General features: G+C 58.3%; 1 protein-coding gene across 1 annotated transcript; it reads right to left on the bottom strand.

The window, feature by feature from the left end:
- Positions 1-2,980: 2,980 nt before the first annotated feature.
- On the bottom strand, positions 2,981-12,815 carry VSIG10L2 (V-set and immunoglobulin domain containing 10 like 2). The gene is given in 12 exon segments (XM_090292551.1): positions 2,981-3,412; positions 3,557-3,609; positions 3,716-3,740; positions 3,945-4,067; positions 4,652-4,948; positions 5,359-5,649; positions 6,963-7,223; positions 7,917-8,165; positions 8,695-8,970; positions 10,397-10,672; positions 10,928-11,252; positions 12,702-12,815. Coding segments are annotated over 12 exon segments (2,388 nt in total). The 3' UTR covers positions 2,981-3,314.
- Between the last annotated feature and the right edge of the window lie 2,947 nt (positions 12,816-15,762).

Here is a 15,762-nt window from a genome sequence, read left to right as displayed (position 1 = left end):
AGCTCTGGAGCGGGGATGGCTGCACCCCCGACTTATGTGACTAGCAAAGGACGAAGTCCCAGGACACGGAATGTGAACGCATCCCCTGTGTTGGCCAATCAAGTGACAGCAACGCTGTCACAAAGCGAGTTTTAGGAAACCGGGGAGTCAATGTTTGTCGGCTGTCGTTTGGATTCAGGAAACAGGTGTGTTAGCGGGAGCCTAGGTCCTAAACTGCTTTTAAAGACTGAGTCCGAATGCGGGATCTGTCCACCAGGAGGAGAAAATGACGTTCCTTATAGGGCAGTCTCATTGTGGACTGCTTTATTTATATTATTAGTGACGCTGTTTTAAGTGTTATCCATTTTATTGTATTTTATTTATAAAAAAATGCCTTTATATGTTGAGAGATATAAATATAAATGTAACTATGTATATCCTAGCCTTTATGTTTAGGCGTTATGAGTTGTCCTGAACCGCCATGCCTTGCAGAGTCACCAGAACTAGCTCTCCCTGATGTCACCTCACCAGGAAGCCGAGGGCCGCGTGCGCGGTGTGAGACGGTACTAACGTCCGTGCGACCCCTGCTGCGGCCCCGGCCCCAGGCTCAGAGCCTGTTGCTGCTGTCCCAGTCACCCTCACGCCGCGCCCACACATAGGGGTTCAGGTCTGCAAACCTCACAGTGAGCAGCGGAGCCCGGATGGGACCCCAGCTGGTGCACAGCCATAACCCCGTAACCTGCGCTCCTTCTGTTTTTCCGTGCTGCCTTCCAGCAGCATGCGCTTCCCTCTCTGCACGGACCCAGTCCAGGCCTGCGTGCTCCGTCCGCAGCACTGCGTGAAGCCCCCGATGCTCCAGCTCCCCAGCTCGAGAGGCTGCCCTGTGCACGTGGGCAGCTCTGTGCTAGTTCTCTGTCTCCCCAGAGTCCCGTCTCCCTTTGAGACCCCCACGCCCTGACCCCCGCCCAAATCTGACGGTCACTTGGCTTAGTGGCACTGTAGAAGGACAGGCCTCCTCGTGTCCCTTTTTGCCGTAGAGCTCTCTGGGAGTCTTTGCTTTAGCACTAAACTCCTCCCATTTCTGTTACATCATTTCGCTGTCTCCTTTCTTTCCTTGATGCCCCCTGGCAGCCTGGTGATGGGTGACCGTCTGGTGCTTCTCAGGGTGTACCTTAAATTGCAATGTTTTAAATCCCTGGAGGTGGTCTTTTAGAACAGTTCTTCCTGGGTTTCACCTCTGCCCATGAGCCTGAGGGCCAGTGCGTCCGTGCTCATTGGTCACGTCACAGCGCTCATTCAGCGACAGTGCTGCCGAGGAACTTCATCTTATGGTTGGAGTTCGCCTGTGTTGCCCTTTTAAAGCAGTGACGATGGGATGCATGTTTGTGTATCATACGAGGAAGTATGTTTTGTTTTCCTTAAAGTTGTAATAGTATGTTTGGAACTGTACATATTTTAAATGACGTGGCTTTGACAGGTTCTATTTGGTTGATATGACTTTATATTAAAGGATAATGCTGCTTTCATGGAGAGCAGCAGTGAGGTGGGGCGCTCACACTCTCCCTGTTTGTAGAAAGGCTGCCTATGGCTTGTGACCGGGGTGGGCTTATGTCTCACTAGGAAATTGCTTGGAACCTTTGCACCCTGCCGTCCCCTGGCAGCCCCCCGGTGCAGGTGCGGGAGCCGGTGAGTTAATCACCTCTGTTCTGGCTGCAGGGAGCCAGGCCCTGCAGCAACGGGATCTAGAACATTGGGGGGGGGGGGGCTCAGGAAAGTACCTGAGCCCTGGAGCTGTGTCAAAGCAGCAGACCCCCCTTAGGGGAACTCAGTATTTCTTTGGAAGGAAGAGGAAGGTGGGAGAGGAGCACAAGGAAAACAGGAAAGAGTGTTCCCTCCTTACAACTCTCTGCTTTTAAGAGAGAGAAACATCAATGTGATAGAGAAACATGGATCCCGTGCCTCCCGTGTGCACCCCTGACTGGAAATTGAACCCGCAGTGTTTCGGTGCAGGGGACAGCGCTCCAACCCAGCCACCGGCCAGGGCCACATCGTGGTTTTCGCCATCACCTAGAGCAACATCTCTACGAGCTCCAGGGTAGAATTTAGCCCCCTCAAGGAGCAGCTTTGTTTTACTGCCCTAAAAGAAAAAAAAAAAAAAAATCAAAGTGTCTGGGCTGCTGTGACCAGAAAGCCAACGGTCTTTTGCACGGGATGAGGTCTCGTTATATCTTCTTCTCCATGTTTACATACGGCCCCCTACGCCTTAGCCCGGTCCTGAGAGAGCTGAGGAAGCCCGAAGCCTCTTTTCTAATCGAGTCTCAAGGCTGCGAGAATCTAAGCAGCAGCTCCAGTTTCCGTCCCTTCCGCTCCTCTCAGGCGCCACTTACTCCTGGCGAGACCGTCTCTCCGCTCCGTGCTTTCTCCCCTGAGCCCCCTGCGGAGCCAGCTCGAGCCCTGACTCTCAGCAGTGAACAAGCACTCGCTTGTGTTTCACCCAGATTGCAGGCGCGCATGCGCGGAGCCGGTGAGTCATGCTGGCAGCTGACGGAGTGTGACTTTGGAGCAGCTTGGGTCCCCTCTCAGCCAGCTCCCCAGGCCGGGGGGCAGGAAGCCGCATCCGCAGCACCTCTGCCCTGTCTTGTTGCCACAGACTCCTGGGGTCTCGCCGCCCCGGCCCTTTGACCACCGCAGACCAGGGGGTACTCCTACACCCCAGGGAAACAGGAGACAAAGGCCCCGGCATTGCGCCCGGCTCTGCTCCCAGCTGCTATAAGCTGGACCCATGGTGGAAGCTCGTGGCCCAGGGAAGGGGCTTACAATGCGGAAAGGCAGGAACTAGAGGGCTGTTTCTCTTGCTGTGGCTGAATGAAGGGAACAGGCCTATCTTGTTTCCCATCTCCTAGCTCCTCCCAGGGGGAAAACCTGGGACCCACCTGAACCCGGGACTAGCTTCGCCCTGTGGGAGTTGCAACTAAAATGACCCTCCACTCGTGAGAGCATCAGCCGTGGTTTATTGAGGAATTGCCCTGGGAGCCGCCCGCCGCTCACGCAGCACCGGGCAGTGTCCAGCACCGATGTTCTCACGGGCCCGTGGGCACCCGGCAGGTCTGCTCTCCAGTTGTGTGTCTTCTTGTCCTCCTGCCTGTCTTTCACAGGCCGGACCAGGACTTCTCTGTAACCAGCGGCCATGCGGTGGGACCTTGAGCCGGTGGTGAAGGCTGGATGTAGGTGGGGAAGAGGGAGCTCATGCCTTTAGCCACCTTGCTTTTCAGACCAAGTGGTACGGGTGCTCTTTCCACCCCCTCCTGTCTCCCTGACACCTTCCTCCCGGGGCCTCACGGTGCTGCAGTCACTGTGATGGTGACATTGATTGGAGCATCCGTGGGTTCCTGGGTGGGATCTGAACCTGAGATGGCAGGTGCTGTTTCAGCACCTGACGGACAGACATGAACAAAGGAGAGAGGCACCTTGGGAGTGTCCCAGGCTGTTCTTAGAGAACAAGAGACTGAGCACCAGGCATGCAACTCAGGACTGCTCTCCGAAGGCATGCGCAATCTTGGGGACAAAGGGTGCTTACCTGCCTGTGCCTCTGGGCTTTCCGTTGGACCCTGGTGTTGGTGACTTCGCTCCCTGAGGGTGACATATGAGAGTGAAGTTAGTGACAACCACACGTTCCCCACCTTCCTTTCCAGTGAGAGGAAAACCCTGCCCCCCGGATGCCGGGTTCCACACTCACATGGGGACAAGAAGCTGACCCAGGCCTGCGGGAAGGAAAGGAAAAGGTGCATTTCTTGGGCCACTCAGCTCAAGGGAGTAACTCTCCCTTCCAGGTGCAGGGCAGGGCAGAGGCCTGAGGTCAGCATTGGAGCCCAGATTTCCTGGCCAGGGGTCCTGCCTCTCCCTGGGACAGGAGCAGACCTGGCCACCTGGGGCCAAGCAACCACCCCCTGCAGCTTCCCACTCACGGGGGCAAGTCTCTGGGTGCCGGGCGGCATACTGGAACACCAGCAAAGAGGCCACGGTGGCCACCACCATCCCTGTGCCTGCAGCACCCAGCACTGCGGGGAAGGTGCTGAGGGCGGGGTCCGCTAGGAGGGGAGAGCGCTGTTTGCACAGGACAGGTGTGGAGCCACGGCGGAACCTGGCAGCAGTGGCTTACAGGCTGCCCGTAGGCAGCGCCGAGCTATCCAGCTCCCCCTCCACCTGAGACGGGAGATCGGGAGCAAAGCTGGACCCCGAGCACCTGGAGACCAGGCCTCTCCCAAGGGAGAGGTGCCCTGCATGCCTGCTGCTCAGGGTTTGAGTCCCAGCCAAGTCCCGTTTGGGCACAGAAGGCAGCGGGGCTGAAGGGAAGGGGCCCTAACATGGGAGTTCCCGGGATAGAAGGAGAGCAGCAGGAAGCTGAGAGCCCACCTGTGGGCCCAGGGGGTGAGACTGAGGCACAGAGGGGGTCCTGTCCTTCTCCAATCGGCCCCCTCCCCCTTCTGGTTCAAGCTGAACTAGGGCTCCTACCCCTGGGCCTGAGGCCTCTGGGCCTCCTGGGGAGGGGGCGGGGGGGGATGGGAAAGACAGCAGTGGAGAGGGTCCCTGGGGAGAAGGGGGAGAAGAGGAGAGCCAGGGATGGACGTGCAGTGGGACAAAGGGGAGCCTCGCCGTGGTGCTAGCCCAGCACCTGGTATCTTCACCCCAGAGGGGTGTCCCGCTGTGCGGTGATTCACAGCCAGCATGCGGAAGGCGTAAAGCACCCCTGGGTCCAAGCCCCCCAGCCGCTGGGTTCTGCTCTCAGGCCCGATGTCCCTGGCTGCTGTCTCCCAAGCTGCAGCGCTGGGGCCTGGGACACTGGGCCTCCGCTGGACCAGGAAGCCCGTCAGGTTCCCGGAGCCCTCGACGGCCCACTGCAGCTGCACCTCCTGCCGGTGCCTCCCGTAGGTCAGGCGGCTGATGGTGACGTTGGGAGGCGCTGGATACCCTGGGGGTGAGGGGGGCCTGCAGGCACATGCATGCCCACAGCCAGGTGCGGGGGCAGGGGTGCCTGGGCGCCCACGTGTGCTCAGATTCTCTGAGAGCTGGAGGAGGCCCTAGCCTGGGGTGTGTAGACCTGATCGGTTCTGTGTGGTTTGGTCTCTGTTGCCCTCGACTTCCATTTCTAGGCCTCAGTTTCCTCATCTATACATGAAGGGCAAGGGGATTATCCTGACACGGAGCTCTGTTGGCCTGTGTTCCAGAGCACATGTGATTCACCTTCACACAGCCCACCCAGGTTCATGGCCCTGAGGGAGCTAATCTGTCCAACCTGGAGTAGGAATTCCATTGCCTTCCACCTGCAGGCACTGGGGCTGGAGGGTTTCCATACCCACGCCCCCTCTTCCCCCAACTCACTCAGGACCTCCAGCAGGACGCTGCGACTGCGGTTGCCCAAAGCGTTGAGAGCCACACACTGGTAGGCGCCCCTGTGGCGAGTGGGGTCTGCACCTCGGATTCGAAGGTGGAGCTGGGCACCCTCTGGGTGCAGCATGAATCCAGACGTGCCTGGTTCCAATGGCTGTCCCTGGGGTCCCAGCCAGAGGAGGCGAGCAGGTGGTGTGCCCCCCTGGAGGGTACACCCCAGCCGGGCCTCTTCCCCCTCCAGGACTGACACCCAGGGCTTAGCCACTGCCAGCTGTGGGGCTTCTGCAGGGGCAGAGAGAGGGAGGCGGGGAAATACCTTCACATCTGACTAGCAGGAAGTGGGGAGGGGGTGGGGGGGCAGGTAAGGTGCTGGCCAGCGGGGGAGGGAAGGGGAGAGAGGAGACGGGCCTGTGGGGTTAGCAGTGAAGCTTGTCTTGGGCCAGGCTGCCTCCTCTTCAGGCTTCCATTCTAACCAGACTCCTATCACCATCTGCCCCAGTGTAGTGATGACAGCACTGTGCCTCCCCCCAAGCCCAGGCGCGGCTCCTGCAGGTGGGGCACCCGCCTTACTCGCCTCGGCATTAGCCTCCTCCCTCTCAGCACCTGGCACGGTGCCTCCGTGCCCTCTGTGGCCAGCACCTCCCACCCCGGCTCAGGGCTGGGCCCATAGCAGGTGCTCAGTGTTCACAGGCTGACTCCTAACGACCCGTTGCAGGTGTCAATGAACCTCTGGTGGAATCTCCAGCCCTGAGACTGCGTAGTCAGGGAGGCAAATATTTTGGGTGGAGCAATTTCTTAGAGCCCCTGAACACAGCCTGGTCCCCAAGCTTTGAGAAGTATATATAACGGCTCCTCTGCTAGCTTTTCTCACCTTTTTTACTTCAACGTTTAACCCTTTTTCTTGAGTCAACAATAAATGGGACTGGCAGGGCCAGAAGAAGCCTGGGAAGGAAACCTGACCACAGACGACTAGAGGGAGTGAGAGAGGTAAAGACCTCTTGACACCTGAGCTGTTAGTGCAAGTCAGGAAGATAATCAGGCCCCTCTCATGCGAACTGATGCAGGTGAGGCTGACAGTCAGAGCCCCTCATTGGCTAGATGGGTACTGCCCAGCCGCAGGTGACTGCTAAGCACTTGAAACGTGGCCAGTCCACCCTGAGATGTGCTGTAACTTGTAAGTACACCAGATTTTGAAGACAGTAGAATAAAACCCCACACAATGCAATATATCTCATTAATAATTTTCTATTACACATTGAAATGATCGCATATTGGGTCTGTTGAAATGATCGCATATTGGGTCTGTTGAGTTTAATAAAATGTTTTGCTTATTTCTTTTTGCTTTTGAAAATGCGGCTACTAGAAAACTTAAAATTATACATATGGCTCACATTATATTTTCATTGGACAACACAGACCTAGACTACACTCCCTGGTTTTATGGATCAAAACACTTGAGTCCCTGGGAGGGGAGGTGACTCAGTCTCTGGATGCATTCTGCATTCCAGCCGCCCCCGAGAGCCCCTCATCCTGGTTGCAAAGGGCCGCTCCTCCCACGCCAGTCCCACGACATGCAGTCACTAGCCCCCACTCACCCAGCTGAAGCCGACAGTGGGGCCCGGGGGCCCTGAGTGGGTGAGCGCCCTGGCAGGTGAACTCTGTGCCAGCCAGATCTTCCCTGGCCCGCAGGAGGTGCACTGCCCTCGAGGGGCTGCTGTGGCCCAGAGGCTGCTGCTGTGGGTCCAGCCAGCTCAGCAGGGCCGGGGGCTCGCCTCCAGCCCACTCGCAGCTCAACGTGATGAACTGGCCTCCAGTTGTGGCCGTGGTCCAGCAAGTAGGGCTCCGGAGGGGCTCCCCTGAGTAGGCAATGAATGGCTCATCATGGCCCTGCAGGGCGGAGGAGGAGGGACTCAGCAGCCCCGTCCCAGCCCTCCATCCTTCACTAATTGCTTCGCTCACCCAGTCCTCCACTTACTCAGTCAGCTCATTTATTGTTCCAATCGTCCTGTACTGAAGGCTGACGGTGTGCCAGAGAAACAGTGGGAACAAACACTAAGCTAACAATCACAATACAATGAGCTGAATGCTGGCCTACAGCTCTCTGGGCCTTCAGGGAGAAGGACTAAAACAGGATGACGTTTAAACTTGGCCTTGTACATGGATAGGAGTTCTCAAGGTGGAGAGAAAGGTACAGGCACTGTCCAAGACCAACATGCAATTGAGCAGGAGAAATGGAGTGGGGAGGGGGGCGGTGAGGGTCTGCCGCCCCTGGAGGTCGGGACAGTTAGGAGGGTGTCCCCAGACTCCAATCCTGAACCAAGGAAGACAGACCACAGTGTAGACGGAGACCAGGACTGAGTGGACAGTAGTTGGGAGGCACGTCTGAGCGGAACGCTGTCCGCCTCCTTGTTACATGGCAGGTCCCAGAGCCTGTGGCCTGGAGTTCCCTGCCTGCCATCCCAGGGCCCCTCCCTTCTCTCCCCGAACCCCTCCTCATTCCTCGGCCTGGACTGTCCCAGCCCTGCTGTCTGTCTCCTATGCCCACTCACACAGTGTGATCCTGCAGAGGCTGGGCAGTGCCAGGGCTGGGTGCTGGCCAGTGCAGGCGAAGATGCTGCCGTTGGGCAGCTGGGTGGCTGCGTGACTCCAGGTGACATTGCTGAGGGCGGCAGGGCCAGTTCCCCGGGGCCCGTCCCACTGCAGCTGGGCAGTCGGAAGCCCCCCGGGCCAGGTGCAGACCAAAGTCACAGCCCCAGAGGTGGGGAGCACTGCACAGGAGGGCTGCCCCTCGGGGGGATCTGGGGCAGGAGGGGGTTCGGATGGTGCTGGAGCAGGTCACATTGCCAGTGACCCAGAGGTGCCCATGTCAGGGAAGTCAGGGGAGGAGGGTGAGCAGGGACAGACTGATCCCTCTGAGGGGCCAGTGAGCAAAAGGCTGAGCTCTCTGGTCAGGGGCAGCGGCTTGGGGCTTGGGCAGGAGGGCGGAATCACTGGGCAACCCCAGAGGCTCCCATGGAAGCCCCAGCAGGGAAGCGTCCCCGTGCCCATTCTCGTCCTTGCCCTGGGTTCCTTGTCTCGCTGTCCTCAGTCTACCCTTCTCTGTGCCTCAGTTCAGTCCCAGGGACTATGGGAATAATCACTTCGAAGGGGGCTGCCCCCTCCCTACCCCTTCCCATGGTGTTTTTAGCCTCTCCCCCTGCTCTGCAACTCCATTTAGCCCCCCAGCCCTGCCTCCCCCCAACCGCTCCCCATTTCCCACAGAACGGCCGCGGTTCGCCAGAGCGCAGGCGTCTGGAGACCGCGCGGAGCCCCTCCCCCCACACTCACAGTAGATGGTGAGCCGGACGGCGGTCTGTGTGCGGGTGTCCAAGCGGCTGTTGTGGGCCAGGCAGGTGTACAGGCCTGTGTGGGCCCTGCGGGCGCTGAGGATGGTGTAGGCAGGCCCCGTGTGGACCTGGGTGTGGTCTCGCAGCCACACGTACTGACTGGGGGGATTGGATGCAGCCAGGCAGCTCAGAGTCACTTCCTCCTTCTCACCGGCCCAGAACCCCCCGTCCGTGAAGCCTGGTGGCTCCATGGTGATCACGGGATCGTCCGGACCATCTGGAGGGTGGGGAAGACCCTGTCGGTCCTCATTCCTTCCAGTAAGCATCGCTGAATTTACTCCCCGTCCAACAACCACGAATTAAACACCAACTGCGTGAACTGCTATGCGAGGCCCCTAAGGAGCCCGGAGTCCAGGGACCCCAGGTCCAGTCCCGGGTAGCCGATCAAGGTCTGTGGAGGTGAGCCCCCAGGTTGTGGGAGCCCAGAAGGGCACCTGCGAGGCTTCCCTGAGAGGCTGGTGGGAGGGGCTGAGGTGGGGGACCCGGCAGAGTTGGCCAGGAGAAGGGAGGTAGGGTGCCCGGCCCTCTCACGTGGCCTGGCGTTGAGGAGTTTCTTGGTTTGGTTGGTCCCTCTCAGGTGGCGAGGGGAGAGAATGGGGGGGAGGGGGAGATGCCCTGAGCGCGACCCCAGCAGCTAGCCCTTTCCACTTCTTGGGGTCACTGCCTCCGCCTGCTCCATCTCCGCTTCCTTCCTGATGCCTGGAGAGCACGGAACTATTTTGCCTGCTTCCATTCTGCTTCCACATCTTTGCCAAAACTGTTCATTGTCTCCTTCACTGTCCTCAGTTCCCACAAGCCACGTCCAAGACAGACAGGACTCCGTCTGTCCCTGCTCCTTAGATCCTCTAGGCCAGCTCTGTCCAGTAGCTACAGGCGAGCCACAGGCATTTATAATTTCCAGTAGCCAGTGTTCAAAAGAAAAATACCCCAACTCAACCAAGCAAAAACCATCAATGGGTCTTAATAATTTTACTATCTTTTACTTAACTACATACATGAATATTACCATTTCAGTGTATAATCAATATTAAAATATTGATTTATTGATAAGCTATTTTATGTTCTTTCTTTAGATTACGTCCTCCAAGTCCATTGTGAATGTCTCCCTCAGAGCACACCTCCTCTGGGCTTGGCCCCACTGCGGGTCCGAGAAGCCCCCGGAGGGGCTGCTGTCCTGCCCAGCACTGTGCTAGACTGTGCTGGCCTTCACCCTTCACACAAACTTCTGATCTCGTCCACAAGTTCATTAGCATTCTCTGTTCTCCTCTTTATGGAAATAACTATTCTGGCCTTTTACCCACTTTTATATGCTCTGAAAAGAATCCTTTGTTCTCAGAAGTCTTTCTTGGGACCAATTTGCTGCCCTCTCTTCCCACAGAGCCCCTGCCCTGTTCCCCTAAGTCCAGGTAATCCCTGAGAGTCCTTCAGGCTACACCCAAAGAACTATGGGTAAAATCGTAACTACGAGTCTATGCACAGTTTCCTGGGAAGAGGGGCCCATGACCTTGCCTGGGATAAAACCCCTTGTACTGGAGCCACATTTGGTCCCGGTGGGTGCAGTGCCCTGAGGTGTGCCAGGGGCTGAGTGTGGAGTGGGGGGGGTACCAGCCCTGACCACCTCCCTTCCCCCCAGCCTGACTCACAGATGATATCCAGGAAGGCCCCATCACTGCTCAGCTGGTTGACGGCGTTGCGGGCACTGCACACATACCAGCCCAAGTGTGTCCGATTGACTGGGTCCAGCTGCAGCAGTCGTTCCGTGACCCCCACCAGGGCCTCCTCAGCGCCTCGGGGTGCCTGATGCTTCCAGGCAAAGCTCAAGGGCTCCGTGCCCTCCCTCACTGAGCACGTGACCACCACGGTTGTCCCCTCCACTGGGGATGGCTCACTCAGCCGCACCTGAGGCTTCGATACAGGCACTGGCCAGAAAAAGGAGAGGCTCTATGTTTGTTACTGCAGACCCAGGTCACGTCTGGCTGCATCTGGTGGCCCAGGCCTCGCTAGCTGGGGGCTGGCCTGCCCACTAGACTCCTGAACGCCCCAGGCCTCCTCATCCCCCGGGGGCAGGCCTTGTAGAATCTGGGCCCTGCAGAACACAGCTGGGAGCGCATGCAAAGGGGGGCAGACCAGCAGGCACAGCAGCCCGAGCCAAGGCCGCAGGCCCGGCCGCTCACCGAGCACGGCCAAGCTGTAGTGGGAGTAGGCGGTGTGTAGCCAGCCTCCAGACGCGTGCAGGGCCTGGCACAGCACGTGGCCGCGGGCACCCTCCCGCAGCTCCGCTAGCACCAGGCTGCCGTTCCGTAGGCTCACGGTCCCCAGAGCTGAGGCCTCGGCCTCCACCTTGATCTCTGCTCCATTGGTGACAGCCACAGGCCGGGGGATCAGCGACCCCGGGGGGGTGAAGCTCCAGAAGACCACCAGGGGGGCAGGTGGGGAGCCACAGGCCAGCTCCACAGAGCCACCCCTCACTCCCTGGATGGACACCACCTCCTCGTCGGGCTGCCCTGGGGACAGTGACAATGCAGGACATCTGAGCTGTCCTGGGTTCTCCTGCCCCCCCCCCCACCCCCGCCACAATTTCCCAGAGCCTCTGGCCCTGTTCTGCAGTCAGAGCCGACTGGGCAGGGTTTGATAAGACAGCATGAGCCCTTTTGGAGTTGGGAGGCAGAGATGGTTTTGAGGGAGCCTGCAGAGCCTCCCGCTCAGCTACGCCGTAGGACCAGGCCAGCTGGGGAATCCTCGACTGAGATCAGGGAGTGGGTTGGAGGAGAGGTTCCCATCCTCATGGTCATCAGACTATCTGGAAAGCTGGATAGGAACACTGATCCCTGGGCCTCATTCTGAATGACAGAGTCAGATTCTCCAGGGTGTCAGTGCTTAGCAATCTGTATTTCTAACAAGCACCCCGAAGCCCATCTGATGATCAGCCAGACGGCACCTCGAGGCTCAGGAGATCTGGGTGGCCACTGGCAATTCAGGCTTTGGAGACCTCAGCATAAGGACTCCAGGGGACTCCAGACCTGTCAGCAAAGGGCAGATGACACCTGCCTGCCATCAGCCCATCCAGCATTTATTCATTTGTCAACTGTTTAAATTATCAAGCGCTGCCTCATGCCGGGCACCAGGGTTACAATGACAAATGGGCCACCCATGGGATCAGAGTCAGACATTAGATGATCATTATGGGGGGAGGAGGGGCTGCTGAGGGCAAGCACAGGACCCCAGCACCCGCCCAAGCACCGTGTGCCCCTGTCCCCTGTGGCCAGACTCCTGTCAAGTGCTGGCAGCCACAGCACCTGGCAGTGAAAATAAGAGCCTTGGAGGAGACCAAGGCACCGGCCTAAGTCACAGCAGGTCACATTTGCTGAGGGCGAGGCCCTGTCCTGGCCTCTTCATCACTGCCTGCTGACCTTGTTATACCAAGAACATCCCCTGAGACTCGGAAACATGAAATCACGTCCTCCAAAACCACACAGCAGGCGGTGGAGCCCTAACTCCCAACCCGAGACTCCCCACTGCTCCTGGTTTCCCCGGAGAGAGAAGAGAAGGCAGGCAGAGGGAGGGGATCAAAGGCAAAATTCTGATGTTCAGCAAACCGAGAGGGAAAGGACCCAGAAACGGACTCTTTCCCATGCCAACGGCTGCGGGTGCACAAAGACCCCCTGGCGTTGGGGAAACTTTATGAAACCAGACCTGACCCTGTCATGTCCATGCTTGCAACCCGGCGGGGGCCCTCAGAGGAGCCCCCAGGTTTAAGGTAACGCAGTGCTGTGTTCTGGCCCTGCCTGCTCCCCCCCACCCTGCCCACATGTCGCAGTTGCTCAGTGCACGCTGGCTACCATCCAACAGGTCATGGAAGTTAATGGCCTTCACGGAACAGCTGTGCGAGGGTGAAAGAAGGACCCCGAGAAAGACGGGAAGAAATAATGGGTGTGAGCAGAAATGGGCTACGTTGGGGGAGTGGGTTGAGTATCACTCACCTGAGGCCCCCAGAGTCAGAAGGCAGAGCGGCATCAGCAGCAGGAGGCTGGGCGGTCTACGCAGGGCTCGCGGGCTCACCATGGCCTCATGCCCCGGGGTGGCTGCCTGTCCGAGATGGAGCCGGCCTGGCTCCTGGGCTCTCTCCCCAGGGCAAAGCCCAGCCCTGGACGGATGGGGTTCTGGCTCAGGTTGCGCACCTCAGCCCTTCCAACACCTTCGCCCCTGCTCTCCTGTTACCCTCACTGCCCTGATTGCGGGTGAATTATTTACCAGATGATTCACTCCATCCATAATGCAGAGCTGGGAAAGGCAGGACCTGGCTGGGGTGCACCTGCAGGAGGACCCCGAGTTCCCTGCATTTTTATTTTATGATGTCACCAAGTGTCGCTGAGACAGAGCTGAAAAAGGCCCGACCTCATCAAGTCCAACCGCCCCCCCACCCCCCAGTGCAGGACCCGCACGCGCAGCCCTGTGGACCACAGGGACCCCGAGGCCCAGACACGCCAGCAAACGGCCTTCCTGTCTCGGCCCCGCCCCTCCCCGCGGGTCTGTGAGGACACCAAGGAGGAGCTGTGGAAGGGGCTCTGGAACCAGGAAGCTCCTGTTTGGGTTTGCACGGTGCGCTGTGGAACTTTAGGGCGTTCCGGAGCCTCTTCGAGCTTCCGTTTTCTCTCAGAGCGATGGAGACAGCAGCGCCTTCTCTCCTGTGAAGGTGATTGTGATAGTAACACATATTATTAACGTATATTATTAACGTGTGGGGGTGCTTCTTGGCTGCTAGTGATGTCCTATATCTTGACTTGAGCAGAGGTTACAGTCCATCGAGCTGCACACTCATTTTTTATGTACTTTTGTATGTGCTTGATGAAATACACACACACGCGCGCCAGCGCCGGCACGCGGTTGGCGCACCACCACGCCTGCTCCTCTCTGGGTCTGACCCACAAAGTCCTGGGCCCCGGAGCTGGATCCTGCTGACCAGGGCTCCCTGAATCCCCATGCGCCCTCTGTCTCTCTCCTTCTCCCCCCGTTTCTCAATGCCCTGCTGCCCTATAGCTGTGACATGACAGCTTGAGACGAGGTCAGAGTTTTCCATCCTCTGCTGACAGCTGGGGAGGGTGAGAACCCTAGACCCCAGTGACACTGGCGATCTGATGTCCAGTGTCAGGTTCCCCAGGGCGTAGCGGGGACAGGAGATTTCAGGGCAGAGTGCTCAGAGGCGGCGGAGCGGCTGCACCGGGCGCCCAGGTTTCTGAGAACCTTGGGCCTGGGCAGCAGCGCGCTGAGACCGGGTGACCCGTCCCCGGCTTCCTCTGGCCTTGCTCTCACATCTGCACCGCTCTGAGGGCCCCTGCAGGCCCTGCATTCGTGCTGTGGGGCTTACCCCAGGGCTCTGGCCTGCTGCGACCATGAGAAGTCCTGGTTCCGAAACCCCAGGAGGAGCAGAGTACAGAAGGCGGGGGTCTCTGGGCTGCAGTGGGGGAAGCAGATGCTCCTGATGGCTTTTCCATGTGTGTCCACGTGGGCCTCGTCGGAGGCCAGCCGTGGGCCCTCGGGAGCCCAGCGGGAGAGGAGCCGAGGGCTGGAGAGGAAACAGGCCAGAGGCTCTGCAGCTGGGACGACATGGCTCCTGCTGCGTTTGTGGCAGAGGGGGACAGAGGAGGGCCAGAGGGCCAGAGGGCCCGGCAGGGGTCACTGCTCAGTCACTTCGTAAAGTGTTCCTTGGAGGAAGTGAGGGAATGATGAGGCCCTAGAATGAGAGGGGGAGAAAGGGAGGCCGAAGATGAGGAGAGGAAGGAAGGGGAGGGGAGGCCGGGGAGGCTGAGGCCAAGGGGGAGGCTAGAGCCCCCCAGGGCCCCGAGGGCAGGAGGCCAGGCTTCTGTGCCAGCTCTGCCTGGGAACTGCCCTCCTTGCATCTGCTTTGCGGTTCTGAGAGCCCTTCACAGCCAGTCCTTCCCGCGCCACCATGGGCAAGACACTCCACTGGGCCTCCATTTCCTGCTCAGTAAAAAATGTGATCGTAATGATGCCTGCCCGGCTGCTCGTCCGCGCTGCTGTGAGAGTGGGGCGTGGACAGGCGGGAGAGGACAGTGCACAAAAAGGGGGCACGGGGGACTCCACCCTGGGGTCAGATCAGGGCTCAGATCCTGGCTCTGTTGCCCAATAGCTGGGTGACACCGAACAAGAGACTTACCCACTCGAGTCTCAATGTTCCCTCTAAATCGGGGCAAATTGTTTATTAGATCATATTAGAAAACTGTTCATTTTCTGTGTGATAATAGTTTTGTGATTATATGAGACAATGTTTCTTTTTTTTTTTTTTTAATGTATACTAACATATTCAGGGATGAGATGTGATAGTGTCTTGAGTTGACTTTAAAATCCACAAACGTAAAGTAGATGGAGCTTTAGCCAGGTCTTCAGATCTACCTTGCCTCAGGATCGTACAGGGCAGAAGCAAAACCAAAGGTCACATTCCCCTATTTTTGTGCAAGCCTGAGCTCACTAAAAAGTTGTGTTAGCTGTTCTGGGTGGAAGTAGCCAGAAGGAGACAGAAGTGCACCTTTGGAGGCAGTTAGGGTGGAGATGAAGAGATTTCCCTCAGTGTGGGGACAAGTCAGAAATCACTGGGTCCCTGGGAGAGGAGGAACCTCCAAAAGCCAGGCCAACAGCCCATGGGGCAGAGAAGTGGAGAGACCCCCAAAGGCCAGCACCTTGAGAAGGTCAGCAGCACCCATCCATGATGACCCTGTGGTCGGAAGCTCCTCCCTGTGTCTGGTGCCTCATAAGCCTCCTGGGTTCTGGCGGGACCCTGGGAAGGGCAGGGGCTCCCATCATGGCATCAACTTTGATTTTAATGAGAACAAAGGAACAGGGGCACACGGCTCCATTTGTGGAGTAAGAGTCACGCCTACCTCCCTGCTATTATTACCGTTAGTGTTGCTGTTCCTACGCTCAGGAAGCGGGCTGGAGCCTCCGCCACTGCGGGAGTCTCTGTGTGCGGACGCTGCTGCAGTGAGCGGACCGC

Source organism: Furipterus horrens, unplaced genomic scaffold (genome assembly GCF_987537825.1).
Source record: "Furipterus horrens unplaced genomic scaffold, mFurHor1.1.pri manual_scaffold_11, whole genome shotgun sequence".
Taxonomy (NCBI): Eukaryota; Metazoa; Chordata; class Mammalia; order Chiroptera; family Furipteridae; genus Furipterus; species Furipterus horrens.
Note: the sequence above shows the minus strand (reverse complement) of the source record. Positions and strands in the feature narration are given on the sequence as shown.